Source organism: Camelus bactrianus, chromosome 9, assembly GCF_048773025.1.
Source record: "Camelus bactrianus isolate YW-2024 breed Bactrian camel chromosome 9, ASM4877302v1, whole genome shotgun sequence".
Lineage (NCBI taxonomy): Eukaryota > Metazoa > Chordata > Mammalia > Artiodactyla > Camelidae > Camelus > Camelus bactrianus.
Genome location: NC_133547.1, coordinates 60,835,088 through 60,856,953, shown reverse-complemented (window position 1 = coordinate 60,856,953; position 21,866 = coordinate 60,835,088). Strand labels below are relative to the sequence as shown.

General features: G+C 36.1%; 1 protein-coding gene across 1 annotated transcript in view; it reads left to right on the top strand.

The window, feature by feature from the left end:
- SNTB2 (syntrophin beta 2) overlaps positions 1-21,866 on the top strand; it is a 90,039-nt gene that overhangs the window by 57,176 nt on the left and 10,997 nt on the right. The window contains exons 4-5 of the mRNA XM_074370520.1: positions 3,904-4,046; positions 15,403-15,599. Of these exons, the coding sequence (XP_074226621.1) occupies positions 3,904-4,046; positions 15,403-15,599 (340 nt within the window). The remainder of the gene's footprint in view (positions 1-3,903; positions 4,047-15,402; positions 15,600-21,866) is intronic.

The window sequence follows — 21,866 nt, the reverse complement described above, 5'->3', positions numbered from 1 at the left end:
TTACCTCCCACAGTTTCTAAGGATCAGGAATCTGGCAGCAGTTTAGCTGGATGATTCTGGCCCAGGATCCTTCATGAAGTTGCAGTCAAGCTGTCAGCCAGGGTGGCAGTCATTTGAGGGCTTGACTGGATTGGCAGGTTTACTTACAACATGATTTGGACACAAAGCTATTAGCAGAAGTCCTCAGTTCCTTGCCATGCAGGCCTTTCCGCAGGGCTGCCTTAGTATCCTCGAGACATTGTTGTGAGTTTTCCCCAGAGCAAGTGATCTGAGAGAGAGAACAAGATGGACGCCACAGTACCTTTTATGACCCAGTCTCTTTTGCTCTTTTCTTTTCATTAGAAGTGAGTTACTAAGTCCAGTCTACACCCCAGGGCTCTACTTCTTCAAGGGAAGAATAGTAAAGAATTTGTGGACATATATTTTGTGGACATATTTTTAAACTACCACAAATGGTTTATGCATTTGTCATTTTGATAAATATTGCCAAGTTGCCTTCCATCAGGTTGAACTAATTTACATTCCCACCAGCAATGAATGAGAGTTGCTAGACTTCTAAAGTAAACTTAATTTGGTTTATGCTACAAACAGACAAGTAGAAAGGAGAAAAATAAAGCCACCAATTCATCACAGTCTGCCCTTTATAGACCATATTTAGTGTATTTCCTCCACTCAGTTGTGAGCTCTTGGAAGACAGGAACACATTTTTTCCAAATCTTTCACCGCCAGAGAACTTAGCCTAATGCTTTGTATATAGTAGATGTTCAGTAATTTTTTTCCTTTGTCTACATATATACATGCAAAACGCAAGCAAACAAGTCATTAGTGATAAAATATTGTCAAGAACACAAGCTGAGGGTTGGGAAATAATACCAAGTAGAAAAGTTTCAACTTCTTTAAAAATAATATCACAAAAGTAACCCAAAGTGCTATTTCTAAAATACTCATGATTTTTACTTTTTTTAAGTAGTTGTTTGGGTTACCCAAATCAAATATCACTCAGAATAAGATATTTAAGCAAGACTGAATACCATTTCTCAGAGGTATTATAATAAGCTCATGTATCTGTAAAGGTTCTACTGGGTAAATGCCAAAGCCTTTTCTAACTATAAGATTGTTTAATTGTATGAGTATGAAAATGGGCAAGATAATTTTAGATCATATAATCTGTTTAAAATAGGTAAGCATTTATTTTAGCAATAGATGTATTTCCTGAAAAGCTTGCATATAAATGAAACTTTCAGTTGTACTTAGAAAAGGTAGTGATTTGGGGCAGATAAATTAAGGAGAGGTCATTTATTTAACCTTAAATGATCTCTCCTTGATTTATCTTTTTTTTTTTTTTAATTTAACATTGTCATGAATTGAGTTTGCTTAAAATAGGGAAAACCTATGCTGCAGATATTTGGTAATCAATAGGTAATCTGTTCTGTGCAAGGGACTTCTGTCTCTTTATTGATATTGATTTTAATGTGACTGATAGTTTACCTTTTAGTTGGTTATATTCTGAAAAGGGAATTTTCTTGAAGTCCACCAAATGGAGGGACATACATTATTTGTAGATAAGTATTTTTAAGCATTTAAGTATTGATTGGAAAAGCCAAGGCAGCCAAAGAAAGCTTTGTTTCCACAGTTCCTACTTTGTCCCTGATTATTCTCAAAATGTGTAAAGACTCAAATTAGGAACATATACACTAGATCAGGGTTAGTGGAATGGTTTGTTTATTTTTTTGCTCCATGTTTTCTGTATCTTCTGATGTACAGAAGTACATCATCTGTCAAAAACATAGATTTATAGGATTAAGGATTTAGGGAATGAATAATAACTGACTAATTTTTTTATCTTTAGTGCTATTCAACTCTATTCATTAGAAAATAAAATTTGGAGAAGGCTGTTCTTTGGCCAGGTGCATGAATGTGTGGATGTTGAAACACAAGCAAACCAGAACCCTAACATTAGTGTTTCTTTTTCCTCTGACCAAAAATTGAATAGTAGAGCCCCAAGGCTGTTTATACTGATACCACAACCATAAACACATACTATATATAGTAGGCAGCATTTTGACTCCAGTGAAAGCAAACAGTATCCTTATAAGTGAAGGCAAATAGGCAAACAGAATGACTTAAACTGAGATTTCATTTTTCTCCAGTGGTAAGTAGAAGAGGGAAAAGATACACTCCAAAAACTAAGGACTCAAAAGAGCTAAACACTTTTGAAAAATTGTTAATTGAACAAAAAGTTTTCCATCTTGAAATTAGACATTGCTTCTATTGGCATTAGCAGTTTTCCTTTAGCACCTGATATCTTCTTTGAGAAGAAATATATTTAATTTAGGCTTTCCAAATGCATATGTTCTGATCTAGCCTTCAAAATCTCTCTCTTATAACTTAGCAAAAATATTAATTTAAGAAAATCAGATGATCATTTTATCCCTTCGCAAAGATAGATTTTTATGTTATTTACCATATTGAAATACTGTCTATAACAATCACACAGACAAAAACTTAGTAGTGCACATAAATGAGAAATCCCTTCAGGATATCTATGACCCAAAAATGTGAGAATCTGAGAGAATCTTGTTAGAGCTGATACTCTTCCTCCAGATATTACAGTTAACCCCGAGACCAATATACAGTCTTAGAAATCTTGGGTTTACCAATAAGGAAAATATAATTATTTCTACCATACTTGGCTTAAATTCTCAGTCAGGTCATATGTTTTGTGCTTTCAGTACATGGTCAAACATGGATAACTTCACTGACTGGAATTAATTTCCCACTCTTGCAATCAGCTTGTGGCTCTAGCTAGGAGAGAAAATCCTGGTGGTAGATGTTACAGTGCAGAACTGAACTACTCAGGCTACTTTTCAGATTATAGACGTTTTGTTAAGGTCCCCTGACACATCCATATTACCTTCAGAGGTCATTAAGGAAGAGAAAATAAAAAGTGGTTCTGAAGACAACTAAGAGACAAATGATTCATCAATTTGAATTGGCCTTGAAGGTGTGAGTGATAGTAAGCTGAAAGTTTAGTGTTAAAATAATCTTGTTGTTAAGCATTCCCCAAATGTCTCAACTTAGGAAGGCAAACATTTGATGATACCAGGGCTTTTCTTGAGCACAGTCTTTTGCTTTTTGGCCTTGGATCCTTGACAGTATGTTTAAATGGTAGTTGTTTGCCTGTGTTTTAAAACCCTCACAGAGATAACTTGAGCTTTATGCAGTTAAATGCAATGGTACATTTGAAACTGAAACATAAACTTCCTGAAATGTAATGGGGAACTCTTTGACAATAGTTTATATCAGTGTTTTCCAAAATACAATGTAGTAGGTCGTATCAGCATTTTAAAAAGATAGAATAGAAATTACCAAAGTATGTTGCACAAAGTATAGGGAATTTTTAAATTCAGTATTTACATGTGTGTTTTGAGTTGCAATGTAAAAATGTATTTCCTATTGTAGGTCTTGATCAAAAATATTTGAAAGACACTGGTGTTTAGATTATAGAATTATTTAGTAAGAATTTCTATCCTGTATTTAGAAGATGTTACTCCCACACTGGATATATTAAAACTATTGTCATTTTGAACAGATTACCACATATTTAATTATAATTGATGATAATTAGTTATTGTGGAATAGGGAAGAAACTGTCACATCGTTAGAAAACATCTGTAACTCATTCAGGGAGAGCTTTCTCAAACTACGTGATCTACCGCACTCCTCCCAGTGAAGAATCCCTGCCAATGGGAAGGAACTTGATGGGATGTCTTCCTTTTCTCATGTCTGTTAGGATGGGAAAACAAAATGGAGACCCGCTATGTTAGGCCATCACTGAAGGGACTTTTACAGGTGTATATCACTATAGTTAGCTCTGCTCTCTGGATTTCACCATTGTAACAGGCAAAACTAGATGGTGGAAGACAACAATGGAGACCTGTCCTCATGGCTGTGACTGAGAAGGATTTGCTGCTTTATGACTGTATGCCATGGACAAGGGATGCCTGGGCGTCACCATGTCACAGCTACCCTCTTGTTGCCACAAGGTAAGAAAGACAAAAAAATAAAATATCTATCCTGCTCTAAGTCTACTAAAGAATTTTAAAATGAATTTTGTTATTCATTAGGTTCCTAAAATAGCATTTAAATAGTTGATGTAGTTGATTTAGACAAAAACTTTTCTTTCACAACCTTACTGTTTTGCAGCTCCTAGCTCAGTATAAATGGTTTCTGTCACTAGTATTTTTGTGTGTATTTTTTAAGTTGCTGAAGCAGTTTCCTAACTGTTCCTTTCAGGACTTGCTTAGTCATGAAGATAAGTAAATAGTGGGGTTTTTTTTCTTTACTTTATTGACTGTGACTAGAAAACCACTGAAATTGTGGCAGCCTTTTTACTGAGTGATGAAATCATTTAAACCAGAATGTGGTATGTGAATTAAACCACGCAAGTCAGCCAAAATATTCTTCCACTTTTCTTTCTAGTATAAGAGTACATAATTTTGATTCCATCAAATAAACATTAATTTGACCTGAAGCAACGGGACGTTTTTAGCACGCCAGATGTGGGGAGTTGGAAGGGAAAAGGATAGAGAAATATAAATTTGGGGGCCAAGATGTCTTAAGAACAATTAGAAACTAGTTATTTAGTGTGAAACTAGAAAATATATTCACATTCAGTGTTACTTGTGATTAAAAAAGAATCAGATTTTGATATAACTCAAAAATTGCTCATTAAAAAGGAACCCCACAGAAAAGTATTTGGTAATCAAAAATGCTAAATGATGGAATCATCTGGTATGTCCCACAGGGACCAGTGTGGGGGTTTCTGCTTTGAGCAGACAAAGATTCATGTGAGGAACAGTGTTCTTTGTATTACAGGGGGACTTTCACATTATATAGGATTTCCTCCAATTTGCCAAGTTCCCTTACATATATCATTCTTTTTATAAAAGTATAATTTTCACATAGCTTTTCAGGAGTTTCTCTGTAATTTAGAGCTGGAGCATTTAAAGCACACAATAAAGAGTTTATTGAGCTTCAGAGTTAGGGAGGTGTGCCCTGATTAATTCCTTCAGGACATAAGGGTCCTGCAGAAGGACTGAATTTAACCATCAGTTTCTCTGTTTTTGTTTTTGTTTTTAATCCTCACTAAATTATAACCTCCTTGAGGTCAAGAACTATGACTTGGTCATCTCAGCATTTCCCATAATGCTTTGCAGACAGTAGCCCTTCAATAAATCTTAGTTGAGGTAAATTCTATTACTTAAATTACAGTTTCTCTGTCATGGTTACATTCAAAACATGACAGGAATCCTGTGAAAACATGTGTACACGTCTCACAGATAAAATTAGAGCAATTAAATTTGTATTTTCCAAAGATTTAGAGCTTATGAATATGACTATAGAGATCGCATAAGTTTAAATTTTACAGAAGATGCTTATGCTCCAATTATGATTATGGAATGCAAGGAGGGTAGCTTTATCCTTAGATATTTCCTTAACTGTGTGTCACTGGAGAGATAGTACAGAAGCCTATGACATCCCCTAGATGAGCCTTTGTTCAATACTAGAAATTACAATCCCAGAAACAGATAATTTCTGGCCTTTGACTAGACTGGGTCTAGACCATCAAGGTACTTTGGTACTAAAGAAGGAAACAGGATGGTTGTGTGGGTACAATCGGTGTGGTATTAATTTGCAACTAAGGAAAAGATGTAAATAAGATTTAAGAGCTAATACTATGAAACTCTTAGGAAAAAATACAGAAGTAGATCTTCATGACCTTGGCTTAGGCAGAGCCTTCTTAGATATGACACCAAAAGTACAAGCAACAGAGAAAAAATAAATAATTTGGACTTCATCAAAATTAAAAACTTCCGTGCTTCAAGTGTCACCATTAAGAAAGTGAAAAGACAGCCCACAGAAGGGGAGAAAATATTTCAAATCATATATTTAATCTGGTACTTGTATCTAGAAAATATGAAGAACTCTTACAACTCAGTAGTAAAAAGATAAATTACTCCCCCCTCAAAAAAATGGGAAAAGGATCTGTATAGACATTTGTTCAAAGAAGATACACAGTGGCCAATAAGCACATGAAAAGATGCTCAGCAGTAATTAGCTCAGGGGATGTACAAATCAAAAGCACAGTGAGCTACCACTTCCCACCCACCAGGACAGCTATAATTAAAAAGATATAGTATACAAGCATACACTAGGATGTGGGAGAGAATAGAAATCTCATACACTACTGGTAGGAATGTCAATGTGGAAAACAGTCTGAAAGTTCTTCAAAAGGCTAAACATAATCACTCTATGACCCAGCAATGCTACTCCTAGGTTATATATCCAAGAGGAATGAAAACTTAGGTCCACACAGAAACTTATCTGTGAAAGTTCATAACAGCATCATTTATGACACCCAAACAGTGGAACCCAAGTGTTCATCCACTGATGAACAGATAAACAAAATGTGGCATATCCATACAATGGAATATTATTCAGCAATAAAAAAAAGTTCTAATATATGCTGAAATATGAATGAACCTTGGAAACTTTATGCTAAGTGAAAGGAGCCAGATGCAAAAGACCACATATTGTACGATGCCATTTATAGAAAATATCTAGAATAGGCAAATTTATAGAAACAGGTTAGTCATTGCAGGGGTTGAGGGGGTGGCAGTTGAGAGAAATAGGGGGTGTGTATAGGAATTCTCTGGGGGATAATGAAAATGTGCTAAAATTGTGCTGATGGTTGCACAACTTATTATTCTAAAATTCATTGAGCTTTTAAGTGGGTCAAGTATATGGTATGTGAATTATATCTCAGTAAATCTGTTATAATGAAAACAAACCCCCAAAACCAACAAGACTTAATAGAAGGAGCTAAGACCAATCCTTAAACAATTTTAGTCCCTAATCTGCCACTTTTAGTAGATAATTAGGAGCATGTTACTTAACCTTCCTGTGCCACAGGTTTTTCATTTGTTATTAATGAGATAGGGTAGGTGTATTAAATGAATTAATACTTGTAAAATGTCTACAGTGGTACCTGTCACATTGTAGGTGCTCAAGTAAGTGTTAGTTGCTCTAATTGTAATAACTGTTATTTATTATTAAGTGAAAATATGTCAAAGAAGAATTTGTGTAAAAAGTATAATTGGTTTAATTTTGCTATTGTTAAAAGAAGTGCTTAACTCTACCCCATAGTTTTTATGAGTAGCAAAAGTTTCATATTAAATGTGAGGAATTCAAATAAATATTTCGATCAACCTAGACATGCAAGTTGAACTTGGCCGTTAATTAAATGGGTGGGGCCTATAGCTTTCTGAACATGTTGTTTCCTAATAAGTTTAATTAATGCAACAGCAGGAATTCTTTACTCCTTGCTCAGGAATTACTGGTGGATTAGAAGCAAAGATGATAGAGGAGAGGTTTAGTTTTTCACGTGGCCATGTTGGCCAGTGGGAATCAGTTGAAGTCACTGCTTGATAGAGTTAATCGGGGCTTAATCATCCTCTGCCTCCCAGAGGGCGCAGACAATGGCCACTGCAAGAGACCAGAGGAGGAACCAGACCAGGAGGTGTCCTGCAAGAGAGAGGCAAGGCCAGAAAGTGGTGTGTTTATGTCTTTTTAGTTTTCTGTGAAGAATAAGAAAGGGCTGAATGTTCACTTTCACTAATTCTAACACTTTGGAACATGTTCTTATGAGTGGATCAGACATAAACACACAAAGATAACATAAACACATAGAGGACCTTGATTATCCACAGCAAAAGTAGATAGATAGTCCCTGATAAATTAAGAATTAATTGTAGTTCAGAAATCAAAGAACATTGTTAGGGTGATACAAATTAACATGAGTTACCATTTATATTGGCTTGTACATTTACAGATTCTTGGAAACCAAAGCTCTGGGTGTGTCTGTGTGTGTTTGTGTTTATTTAATAGCTGATATTTCAGGCTGGTTGAGGAATTAAGTAAAATATGGAAGTGGTAAGTAAAGAGGATTTTTATTTTATTTTATTTTTACTTTACATATTTCTTGAGGTTAAAGCCAGATATACAGGTAGAAAAATAGATATAGGTGCTGTGGATTTTGCAGAATGTGCATTTTGTAGTTTTTTTCCTATGAGTTTTCTTTGACTGGAGTAGAAAAAGATCCAAAGAAAGTGTGGCTACTTTACAATATGGAAAATTGAGTGATGTTGTGCTTATGGGACTTAAGGGGCAAAAGCTGCTAAAACGCCTTTGCATGAGCTCATCTGGCCTCCTCACTAAAGGGGGCCTTTAGGCAATGTGTTTTAACCAGCTGCTGTGCAGCGAGAGTTCAGCAGCTGGTTTGAATTAGATTCCCTCTGCCAAATATTTCATGATCAAATCTGTAGGAAAAATTCTTCTAGACTTTATATTTTTTAATGTCTGACTTGGGATTAGCAGTCAAACTGAATATGGTAGAATACACCCTGTCACTTTCCTTACACTCTGTCTTATTTGGATCATATGTGGAGTAGTTTTGGAACTTTCTTAACTCTTGCTGAGATAGCTAATGTGTAATTGGCATGTTGGTTCTCTGGGAATCAGCTCAGGGAGGCAGTTCTCAAACTATACTTCCATGGACCTCTAGGGATCCCCTCTTCGGGGTCTGTAAGTTCAAATTATTTTCATAGTAAAATGCTAAGATGTTTGCTTTTTTTCACTGTTGACATTTGCACTAAGGATTAGTAAAGTTGCTGGTACCTTAGCATGATTCAGGGCAATTGGCACCAAACTATATGGGCTTGCCAGGAGAAAAAATGTCAGTTTAACCTCAAAATGTCTTTGTTGAAGGAGTAAAATTTGCTAGCTTTATTGACGCTTGACCCTTGAATATTCCTCTTGTTAATAATCTGTGAGATGAAGTGGGAAGTGCTCACAGAGTGCTTCTGCTGCATGCTGAGGTGTGATGATTGTTTCAGAGAAAAGTATGTGTGGTTGAGTTGCAAGCTGAACTAGCTGCTTTTTTCATGGAACAGTTTTTTACTTGAAAAAATAACTGACTGACGAACTATGGGTAATCACACTTCAGTATTTGTCAGACATTTTTTCTAAAATGACCAAAATGAATTTATCATTTAAGGAAAATACTGATAGTATTTGTTGCCAATTATAAATTGCTAGCTTTCACCAAAAGCTAGAATTGTGGAAAACTTGTATCTGTCAACTGTGAGTTTGACAGCTTTTCAGTACTCTTCCAATTTTATCCTTCTTCCTGAAACTCTTCCACTTTGCCTTCTGAAAGTCACTCAGTCATTAGTAAAATCTTTTGTATCTTCAATTTTTCTGTGACGATTCTCGCCACCTTCCTCCTCTAAATGTGGCTCTCCCTTAGGGACACTGCTTCCCCTTCTGTTTTTTCAAGAGATCTTGTCTCCCACATCCCACTTATTATTGGGCTTGGAAACAGAGTAGGTGTCTTTGCTCCTTGTTGCCCTATTAGTCCATTGTTCTTCACTCCTGTCTAAAATCTCCAGCTACTTTGAAGTTGATACCTTCAGACTCTTCAAAAGAGTATACTTGAATATTTTCCCTGTTGACATGATCTCAAGACCACCAGATCACTCTGCCTTCCCCTTAGAGATGTTAGCACCTGGATCAAGTTTCTTCTTTCTGTTTCTGTCTCCCTCCCCCTTTTCCTTCAGTCCAGTTTTCCTTCTCTCCTTCCCTCTTCCTCCCTTTTCCCTTCCTCCTTTACATAATCCTGAAATTTTTTTTCCAGGTAGTTTTATACATTTTTCCCCCCTCCTGTGTACCTTTTTTAAATTGAGGTATAGTTGATTTACATTGTTGTGTTAGTTTCTGGTATACAGCATAGTCATTCGGTTATACATACATATTCTTTTTTCGTTATAGGTTATTACAAGATATTGAGTATAGTTCCCTGTGCTATACTGTAGGACCTTGTTGTTTATCTATTTTATGTATAGTAGTTTGTATCTGCTAATCCCAAACTCCTAATTTATCCCTCCCCACCTCTTTCCCCTTTGGTAACTATAAGTTTGTTTTCTACGTCTGTGAGTCTGTTCCTGTTTTGTAAATAGGTTCATTTGTATCATATTTTAGATTCCACATATAAGTGATATCATATGATATTTGTCTTTCTCTGTCTGACTTACTTCACTTAGTATGTTAATCTGTAGGTCCATCCATGTTGCTTCAAATGGCATCGTTTCATTCTTTTTTATGACTGAGTAATATTCCACTGTGTGTGTATGTGTGTGTGTGTGTGTGTGTGTACGTGTACACAACATCTTCTTTATCCAGTCATCTGTTGATGGACATTTAAGTTGCTTCCATGTTTTGGCTATTGTAAATAGTGCTGCTATGAACATTGGGGTGCATGTATCTTTTCAATGTAGAGTTTTCTCTGGGTTTATGCCCAGGTGTGAGATATATACACATAATCCTAGAATTTTGATGATTTTAATATCTAACGTAGATGCTCCTTCTGTTACCCTGAACTCTCAGTTCCTTGACTTCCTCCCCTGAAATGATGTTGTCTTTCACACCATCTCTATCACCCATCACCACAATCTTGCTAACACTCTTATCATTACCAATAATTGGGCCCTCTCCATAATATTGAGTTGTTTCAATAATATCCTCCCATTTTCTTCCCATTTGCTTGTTTTTATTTTAACAGCTTTATTGAGATATAATTTATTTACCATGAAGTTCATGAAGTTATGTATGCATTAGGACCACTGTCTAATTCCAGAAGATTTTCATCACCCCAAAAGGAAACCCCGTATCTATCAAAAACCATCCTATCATTAGCCAGTGAAGGCCTCTTAAAGTGGACTTCTGAGCCCTTTTGATGGGACTTTTATATAAAAATATTTGAGAATTGCCATGTTATCTGTTATGATAAGACTATTCTCAATTTATCTTGCGTATTTTCTGTTCTAGATCAGACATTTTCCAAGAAGCCTCAATTTCTTTTTTTTTAAGGGGTGGGGGTTCAGTTTAGGCTAACTAACAACATTTGTTGCTATTGGGTTAGTTATTGTTTATATGCCTTTTTGATGGACAGTGGTGGGAAGTGTGTATATGTTTGTGTATGTGTATATATATATTTTTAAACATAGAATACATACTTCAGACAGATACACCATTTCAACTTTGACACCACAGTGTTTTTACTTAACCTCTTCTATCTTATATCTAGTTTTTCTTTTTCCCATACTCAGAATTCCAGATCTTAAGGATACCAGAGATCAAATTAGAATATTCCTTAAATTGTTCATTTGCTTTATCTCACATTACATGTCAGAATGGTACTATTGTTACTACTACTACAGCAGTGTCACCAACAATATAATTACTGAAAGCACTTGAAAAAAAAATAATGTTTTCGGCTCCTTTTTTTGGTATTTTTTTTACCTGGTTTCTCCTGATTCTCTGTCAATTCTCCTCTGACTTCTGAAACCACATTTTCTCATTCCCCTTCGTTGATTCCTCCTTATCTTCCTGACTTCAAAACATTTACTTATTCCAGGGCTTAGATCTCTTCTTTATCAACTATCTTGCCCCTCTGATGATTGTATCTAGTACCATAGCTTCAAATATCTCCTATACATCGACAACTTTCAAATTTATATCTCCCAACAGAATCACAGACTTACATTCCAAATGCTTATTTAACACTTTATTTACATACTGATAATCATTAGGAAGCATGTTCTGTTGGTAAAAGTAACCAAAAGTAATAAAAATAGATGTTTATTTCTTTCTTACGTATAAGAAATCTACCATCCTTAGCAAGAGGCTTCTACCCTTCAAGGTTGCTTCATGGCTCAAGAAGGCTATTGGAAGCTCCAGCCATCATATCCAAATTGTAGACAGGGGAAAGAAGAAGAAAGGAACAGAAGAGGACATACTTGCTGCCTTGTTCTCCAGTTGTGTTGCTTTTCTAGTGATCCTACCCAATAGGAACTTCCAGTTCATTGAACATCTTTTCCTGCAAAGAAGTTTGGGAAATACTCTTTTATCTGTGCATGCTATCATTTAGGATAAAGGCAGCTTTTTATTTCTAAGGAAGAATGAGACAATGGATATTGAGTAGGCAACTAGAGTTTTAAGAGTTCTTTGTGTATTTTGGTTACAGTTCTTTTTCAGATACGTGTTTTTCATATATTTTCATCTACTTTGTGGCTTATCTTTTTATTCTCTTAACAATCTTTTTCAAAGAGCAAGAGTTTTTTGAAGTCCAACTTAATCATTTTTCCCCTCATAGATCATGCTTTTGTTATCTTTTTAGATCACCTAGATTTTCTTTTAAGATATCTTCTTGAAGTTTTACACTTTTGCATTTTACATTCAGATCTAAGATCCATTTTGAGTTGGTTTTTGTGAAAAGTGTAAGGTCTTCCAAAACAGAAAGCACCAGACCCAGATGGGTTCACTTGTAAATTCTACTGAACATTTAAGGAAGAAATTCCCTACCATCTCTTTCAAAGAATAGATGGAGAAGGAATACTTCCTAACTCATTCTATGAGGCTATCATTATGCTATTACCAAAACCAGACAAAGACATTAATAAGAAAACTACAGTTCTCTCATGAATGTAGATGCAAAAATCCTCAAAAATATTACCAAACCTAATCTAAAAAAATATAAAAATTATGTATCATGACCAAGTGGGATTTATTTTAGGTATGTAGGGCTGGTTCAACATTTGAAAATAAATTCGTGTAATCCATCATGTCAGCAAGCTAAAGAAGAAAAATTACATCATATCAAGAGATACAGAAAAAGCATTTGACAAAACGCAACACCCATTCATGATTAAAAAAAACTCAGTAAACTAAGAAAAAAATGAGGACATTCTCAACTTGATAAAGACTACCGACAAAAAAATACATAGCTAACATACTTAATGGTGAGAAACACAAAGCTTTCCCACTAAGATCAGGTACAAGAAAAAGATGTCCTTCTCACCAATCCTTTCAGCATACTAGAAGTCCTTGGTAATGCAATAAGGCAAGAAAAAGAAGTAATAGGTATACAGATCGAAAAGGAAGACATAAAACTATCTTTGTTCACAGAATATATGATCATCTATGTAGAAAATCCAAAAGAACTGAAAACTTGGAACTAACAAGCAATTATAGCAAGGTTGCAGGATACAAGGTCAATATACAAAAGTCAATTATTTTCCTATATAGTAACAATGTACAAGTGGAATTTGAAATTAAAAACACAGTGCCATTTGCTTTAGCACCCCCCCCCCCAAATGAAATACTTAGATATAAATCTAACAAATTATGTTCAAGATCTGGATTAGAAGAACTATAAAACTCTGGTGAACAAAATCAAAGAAGAACTAAATAAATGGAGAGATATTCCATGCTCATGGATAGGAAAACAAAATTGTGAAGCTGTCAGTTCTTCCCAAATTGATCTATAGATTCAATGCAATCCCAGTCAAAACTCTAGCAAGTTATTTTCTGGATATTGACAGAGTGATTGTAAAGTTTATATGGAGAGGCAAAAGGCCCAGAATATCCAACACAAAATTGAAGAAGAACAAAGTTGGAGGACTGATAATACCCAGCTTCAAGACTTACTGTTAAACTTCAGTAATCAAGACAGTGTAGTATTGGTGAGAGAACAGACAAATAGATCAGTGTAGCAGAACAGAGAGCCCAGAAATCGACCCCTGTAAATATAGTCAACTGATCTTTGACAAAGGAGCAAAGATACGATAATGGAACAGGGATAGTCTTTTCAACAAACGTTGCTGGAACAACTAGACATCCACATGAAAAAAGATGAATCTAGGCACAGACCTTACACACTTCACAAAAATTAACTCAAAATGGATCATAGGTCTAAATGCAAAACTATAAAACTCCTAAAAGATAACAGGAGAAAACCTAGATGACCTAGGGTATTGCGATGGCTTTTTTAGTTATAACACCAAAGACGACATGATTTATGAAAGAAATAATTGATTAGCTGGACTTCAGCATTAAAACTAAAAATTTCTGTTCTGTGAAAGACAATGTCAAAAAAGTTGAAGACAAGCCACAGACTAGGAGAAAATACTTGAAAAAGACACAGCTGATAAAGGGCTGTTATCCAAAATATGCAAAGAACTATTGAAACTCAACAGTAGGAAAATAAACAACTTAATTAAAAAATGGGCCAAGGACCTGAACAGATACCCCACCGAAGAAGATATGCAGATGGCAAACAAGAATATGAAAATATGGTCCACATCATAATGTTATCAGGGAAATGCAAATTAAAATGAGATAGCACTACATACTTATTAGAATAGCCAATATCTGGAATACTGACATCACCAAATGCTGGTGAGGATGTGGAACAACAGAAACTCTCATACATTACTGGTGGGAATGCAAAATGGTACAGCTACTTTGGAAGATAGTTTGGTGGTTTCTTGCAAACATTTTCTTACCTCACTACCCAGCAATCCCACTCCTTGGTTTACCCAAAGGAGCTGAAAACTTATGTTCACACAAAAACCCATGCAAAGATGTTTATACAGCTTTATTCATAATTGCCAAAACTTGGAAGCAACCAAGACAGTCCTGCAGTAGGTGAATGGATAAATAAACTGTGGTAGATCCAGACAATGAAATATTCAGCGCTAAAAAGAAATGAGCTATCAAGCCATGAAAAAACATGGAACGACCTTCTATGCATATTACTAAGTGAATGAAGCCAATTAGACAAGGCTTTATGTTGTCTAATTGCAACTATATGACATTTTGGAAAAAGCAGAACTATGGAGGCAATAATAAGATTCATGGTTGCCAGGGGAGATGGACAATGAATAAGCAGTGCACTGAGGATTCTTAGAGCAGGGAAAATACCCTGTATGATATTATAGTGATCGCTATATGTCTTTATATGTTTGTCCAAACCTATAGAATATACAACACTAAGAGTGAACCCTAAAGTAGACTCTGGACTCTGAGTGATTATCATGTGTTAATATAGGTTCATCCTTGGTAAAAAATGGACCATCCTGGTAAGTGATGTTGATAATGGAGGAGGCTATACATGTTGCGGCGGTGGGGTGGGGGGGGGCTTACTTCCTAATCAGAATGGAATCTTTTGTATGCATAGCCTCTTGGGAGCATAAAAAAGCCAATGGGAAACTGGGGCTTGGGCTGTCCAGTCCAGTATTCTGCCTGTGACACCGGAGGTCATTTTATGGGAAAAAAGAATGGTATCTACTTCAGAGACTATAATCTTGGTTTGAAAAATACTTACCTAAAAACTGCTGATGGCTTTTATAATTTTCTGCTTATTAATCCTCATAAATTGCTGACATTTTCCTCTGGCAATGTCTTAATTACTTTTGATCTTTGCTCTGTTTGTGGTCCTAGGTTGGTTCATTCTGGTTCTGGATGTCGATCACCCTCTCTTGGATCTGACCTTACGTTTGCTACCAGGACAGGCTCCCGGCAGGGTATTGAGATGCATCTTTTCAGGGTGGAGACTCATCGGGATCTGTCGACCTGGACCAGGATACTCGTTCAGGGTTGCCATGCTGCTGCTGAGCTGATCAAAGAAGTCTCTCTAGGTATAGAGGCTGGCATTTCATTTCTAATAGTAATTAAATGGGACTGTTATACTTTAATTTATTGTGAAGTTAAAACCATCATCCTGTGTGCCGAACTTAAAAATGTTCTGAAATAAGGCACCTTAAAGTAATCATGATGGAAAGCCACCTGGTTTCTCTGTTTCAGTAGCGAACTTTTCCAGGCTTCATATATGGCTCTGAACACATTCACATCCTCTGTACAACATGGCAGTTTTACTGTTCATTGTTTAAATCTATATTTGGTAATGTAAGGACTCAATGCTAGATGCTTTGACCCTCTGGTCAAGAAGATTTGGAATCTAAGATATGGATACACCCTTAAAAATATGAGCATCTGGCAAAGCTTATAGCTATGAAAAAGTGAAGAATTTTGAATTGGAGTCTCTCTTCCAAAGTTTGAAAATGTGTGCCCAGTAGGTGCTGAAATACACATCTAAGGGAAATAAGCCTGGTTGTCTCGTTCCATTGTTGAGCGCCCTCTCGTGGCTAGTCTGTATGAATATGTGGATCTGGTTTCACAGCATATGTTTGTGCATACGGATATGTATAGATATTTCCAGATTGCTTTTCATTTTAACAAGAACAGAGAGTAGTCAAAATGAAGACAGAATTACAGTTTCCATTATGGTTTGAATTACTTTGAATATCTTGGTTGCAAGCTGGTTTAGTTTTGCTCCTATTTTCTATGTATTTCATTTTATAAACCTAGTTTTACAGAATTTATATAAAAAGAGAAAATATTTTGAGAGCAGAATGTCTTGTGATTTATCTTTCTTTCCATTGCTTTTGGAAAGTAAGGGATCACCATGGCTTTAGAACTACAGGGTAGCATTTCCATGGGTCATCTTCTAACACTGCCACAAGGACAGTTTGTTGTTGTTATTGTTTTAATGTTGTCAAAAGAACACAATTCTTCAGCTATTTAGGACCTGCTCGATATTTTCCTCACAACCACAGTGATGATTCAAGCAGTGACACCACTGACTAGTAAACCCGACTTGGGATTTTGACCAAAGCCACCACATCCGCACTGTCTTTCTCACTTGTCTATCTCCCACCTATTTTCTTTATGGAGTGGTTGGTCATCGCATTACGGGCTATGGGGCTCTGGTTTTTGTCTTGGACACAGAATGTACTTTCTGGGATGGGCAAGTCCTCAGTGTGAAAGTCTGGATGCTGTGTGTCAGGCCAGCACTCTCATCACTGGCATCTGGGGTCACCATATCTTCTTCAAGGATCCAGAGAGATATGCTTCCCAAAACAAAGAGTGCAGTGTGGACTTTTAACATTTTTTAGTTTCATGTTGTTTCTTTGGGGTCTGGCAGCTAAACTTCATATTACAGGAAACGAAAATCTATCTAGTCCTTGACTCACAGTTGTTTAAATACAGATGGCTTGAGGAGAGGGAGAATAAGGACCACCTGCTTCCTTATATTTTAAAATGGACAAAAGAAACATATTTTTTGGTAATTTTGAACCTTTTTGTTTCCATTCACAGCTCTCTTTTAATATTACGTTGGTAATACTTTGATCTCCACAATTCAGGTCAATTGATGTACTTATTAATCACTTACTCTGTATTTAGAACTGTGCCAGACAAATTAAACTGGCTGAAAGTAAACCACTTTGATAAGAGCCATAATTAATTTAAAATGTGTGCTTGCGTTTGTGTGTGTGTGTGTGTGCCTGTGCATACTCATGCGTGTGTGCAGTTTTCTGTTATGTATTAATGTTATGTACATGCTTATTGTGCACATATACATTCATACATAAGCCAGTATGTCCTTCAGATGCACATTACCACCTTCTGTTAAATTGTTGGGAGACTCAAAAAAGTTTATTTAAAACTGTAATTATGGCACTTTGTTCTACATATTCAGGTATTTGTGGCCTAAAGAAAGTCAGAAAGTTGGCAAAAAGAAATCATTTGAGTTCTGTCTTTTGTCTCTTAAATGTCTGGTAATAGTTCACCCATTTAGAAAAATTTCAGTGATACCTGTAAGATTTAACTAGTGAATGCAGTACATGATCTTTATAATGTTCATTTACTTTTAAACCTTTACTAGGTTAGAGTCACAGTAGAATTGATCAGTGATCCTTCTGGTACACAAGGACATTTTCCTTCTAGTATATGTGAACTTCAGGATGACGAGGCAGAGAATGTGGTTAACTCCCTCAGGTACATAAGATACTTTTCCATTTATCACAGGAATTAAAAATATGAAAATGCATACATATATGTATATAGTTACTTGAGCTTTAATAAGTATGCTTTTAAAAGCTTAATTTCATTATACCAATTACCCAAGCTATTAAAGTTTTTATCATACACAAACGTTGTGAAGATACTTTCTATTTCTGCAGCTTTGGTGATATGAAGACTAAAAAGTAGTAGATATAGTGAGGAGTTACATTAAAAATATGCAGAAAATCTGCAAGAAAAGAAGAAAAAAATTTTTATTGTTAGCATATATAAGGAAAATTTGTTCTAACCATGTTCTCAATTTTGTAGAAATTTTCTTGAATCCCTTTTTGTTCATCTACTCAACAAATACTGATTGAGTGTATACTTTGTGCTTTTATGGCTATACTAAAATAAATAAGGTAGGTGTAGCCCCTCCCTTTGAAGTAGGAAGGACAGAAACAGGAAGAATAAGTGCATGTCAGGGTTGTTTTAAGTCATAATGAGATATATGTGTCATGTAACCCTAACACACAACCCTCTAAGGCAAGTTTTATTACCTCTACTTTCGGGTTAGGGTGAATTGAATTGAGGTCCTTTCTGACTCAAAAACAAGTATTGTAAGTCCCTGCATTTTTCTCCTCTAATTTACTCATTCTTATGGCCAGATTAAACTCCTAGAGGACATATACAGTATCTGTTTCTCTTAATTCATTAAATCAACAAATACTTACTGAGTGTTTTATTATTTACAAAGTGCTATGCTTTGTAATGAGAGAAATATAAATAAGATCTACTTCACTTTGGCCTTTGACCAAATAGCTGTATAAGAAAGGAACATAGTGTCATGTTCTTTTTAACCCTGGGTGTGATTATTACATTGATGATAATTGATGGACTGGCTTTTCCTATGTGCAGTAACAGAGAATGTTACCTCAGCCTTTCTTTGAATGAGTCCTGGACAGCCCACTCAAAGCCCACCCTGCAAAGCCCACTCCCTCCTGGATTGTTTTGGAAGAGAAGCCCAGGGTGACAAGGCCCTGCAGCCACTAAAGGAACATTGGAGCCTCCCAGAGCCCTCTTACCAAGTAACTGGCCCCAGCACAGCAGAAACAGGATTTGCAGCATAGACTTTCTTTGACATTCGGGTCTTTTGACATTCATGATACACTGGTAACCACCAGTAGTCTTGCATTTAAAAGACACAAAGTAGAAAACATAGGTTTTATTTACCAGAATTCATCTTGGTATAACACTAATAGATTTAGTATTAGTTAATGAACTTTTTTTACTCTTAGCTTTGTTAATTTTTTTTTTGTCACTGGGGAGCTCCTTAAAGTTATTTTTAATATATGTAATTACACTCAACGATATCCCCATGGTCTGAAAATGCCAGTGTCTCCTACACTTAGCAACTTGTGAAGTAGTAGCCAGAGCAGTAGAAGGAAAACCGGGGCCAGTGAGGACAGTAAGCTACAGGAAGAGTATTTGTAGGGAGTAGCCAGTAGGGCTAAATGTATCAGTTGGATGGTTTACCCTGAAATTAACAGAAAATGCCCTCTAAAGCTAGATTAAACATTAAAGAAATGTATTATCTTACATAGAGGAGAGAGAGCAAGAGTAAAGGGAGAAGAGTCTTCTCTTCCCAGTCATGGTTCCCTTTAATCTGATTGAGCCAGTTTGCTTCATATACACCCTGGACCAAGGGCAGTCACCGGGGGAAAGCTATCCTCTGACTGGCCCAGAGGATATCCACCCTTGAGGCTGAGGTTAACCTTCCCTGAAACACAGTAGGAAAGACTAGAAACCTGAACAAAATTGGGGTTTGTCTGTAAAGGAATAATGGAGAAATAGAAGCTGGGTAGATAGCCAACAGTAAGTACTACAAGTATCAAGATAAGAGATGAAGACATGGTCAGATTTAGGAACATGGAAATAATTGGTGCCCTTGGGGAGAGACACTTAGTGGTGCAATGGCATTGGCAGGTTGCAGAGGGCTGAGGATTGAATGGGAGGTGACCCATGGGTAAACTGAATGTAGACAGCTCTTTTAAGAAATTTTTCTGTGAAGAGGAGGAGAGGGGAGTGGTAGAAAAAGAGGACGGTAAGGCGTTGAGTAGTGGCATTTCTTTTAATAATACGAGAGACTTGACCATCTAAAAAAGTAAATGGGAGGGATCTGGTTTAGAGGGAGATATTGAAAATGCAAGAGGAAGAAGGAATAATCAGCTATGGACAGTTTCTGAGGAAGTGGGAGTGGATGGGACCAAAGCACAGGTGGAGGAACTGGCCTCAGCCAGGAAGAGGGACCGAGGAAAGAGAGAAGAGACTGGGTGGAGACAAGACATTCACATTTTACTCCTGAGTAATTTGCACCGTAGACATTCCTGGCTTTTGTTCTGTCCCTAACTCCAAGTCCAATTACAGGCTACTTTTATCTTGTTTGGACTTCTAAAGTTAAATTATACATATATAACCTGGAAACAGTTTTGTTTTGTTTTGTTTTGTTTTGTTTTGTTTTGTTTTTGCCTAATGAGCTATGAGCTAGTCCCATACACCAAAAACCACTATTATAAAGAATTTTATAATATGTTATGACTGAGAAGCTGGAAGAAATGTTAGAATTTTAGTTTGAGGATTTCCTGGGAAGTCTAGGGCTGCAAATAGTGGATTATGCTGGGGCCCTAATATTGGTCCTCCTGTTCCAATCCCAGTGTCTTATGTTTACCCAGTTAAATAAAGCTAACATATTCATCAGGAATTGCATCCCCCCCCAAAAAAAAAAAACAGGTATTAATGCTCTAGAGCAGTAGTTCTCAACTCCAGCTTCATAGTAGAATATCCTGGAGAGTTTGGTTTTTTTTAAATAATATTTGATACTTAAGGTTTACCTCCATAGATTTTAATTCAGTTGGCTAGGGCATTAAAACGTCCACAGGTTATTTGAAACTTTAATGGGTTAAGAACCACTACTCCAGATTTGCAAATGAAAAACAGGAGAGTTTATATTAGTAAACAGTCAAAACTATTATTAGTTAAAAATATGAATGTGTACAACTCTGAATATACTAAAAACCACTGAGTTGTATACTTAAAATGGGTGAATTGTAAGATATGTGAATTATGTGTCAATAAAGCTATTCTTTAAAAAAAATAAATGGGTATAAATATTTAAATTTCAAAGATGAAGGCAGAGAATTTTGAAGTGCAAATTATTTATGGTACAAGGGAATTCTTACTGGTGAACTTTGTTTATTAGAATGAGCTTGGGTGAGTACATGTGGTGACCTTGAAATTCCTGGTTTTATGTGGTTGGTCCACACATAGGCTTCGCTCCTCTACTGTCTCCCACCCTACCCCAAGTTGTGGGTGGGTATTAAAGTAGGTCTCAGGGGTGAGATGAGTCTCAGAGAAGATATGAGCATTTTTGTTTTGCATATTATTTGGTAATAAAATTTTCCCCAAAACCCTGAAAACTTATTATTTTCATTTTTAGATGAGTTAAAACTCATGATAACTAATTCCTGTGCACAGTACACACACAACAAAGTACCTTTTATTATTAAGACCCAACTGAAATAGCACCTCTATTAAAGCCTTTTCCAGTTCCCCAGAGTTTATTTATTCCCCTCTCCTCTAACCTCCCACAGCCTCTGTTACAGCACTTACTTCATTCTACTGTACCCATATTTCCTTCTCTTCTTCATTTATCTAAATAGGAACCATCTTTTGTTGAGCTCTGTATATCCCAACACCTAACACAGTGTCTGGCTCTTATAAAAAGTGCTCAAAATCATTTTTTCCCATATAGTTTGGCTGTGATTGATTACCCCTCTGTCTTCCCTGCTGCCTTGTGAGACCAGAAAATTTTTTAAAATGTAAATAATGAATTAATGAACAAACAAAACAACAAACTAAGACATAACTCACAATTCCACTGGGCAGTTTTCTTCATGTATGTTTTCAGATTATTCTGAGCCCAGGCTCATGGAGTTGCTTCCCTCAACTTCATCTCTGCCCACCATTAATCCACGTGTACCCTCCAAAAGGAACACAAAGCACCT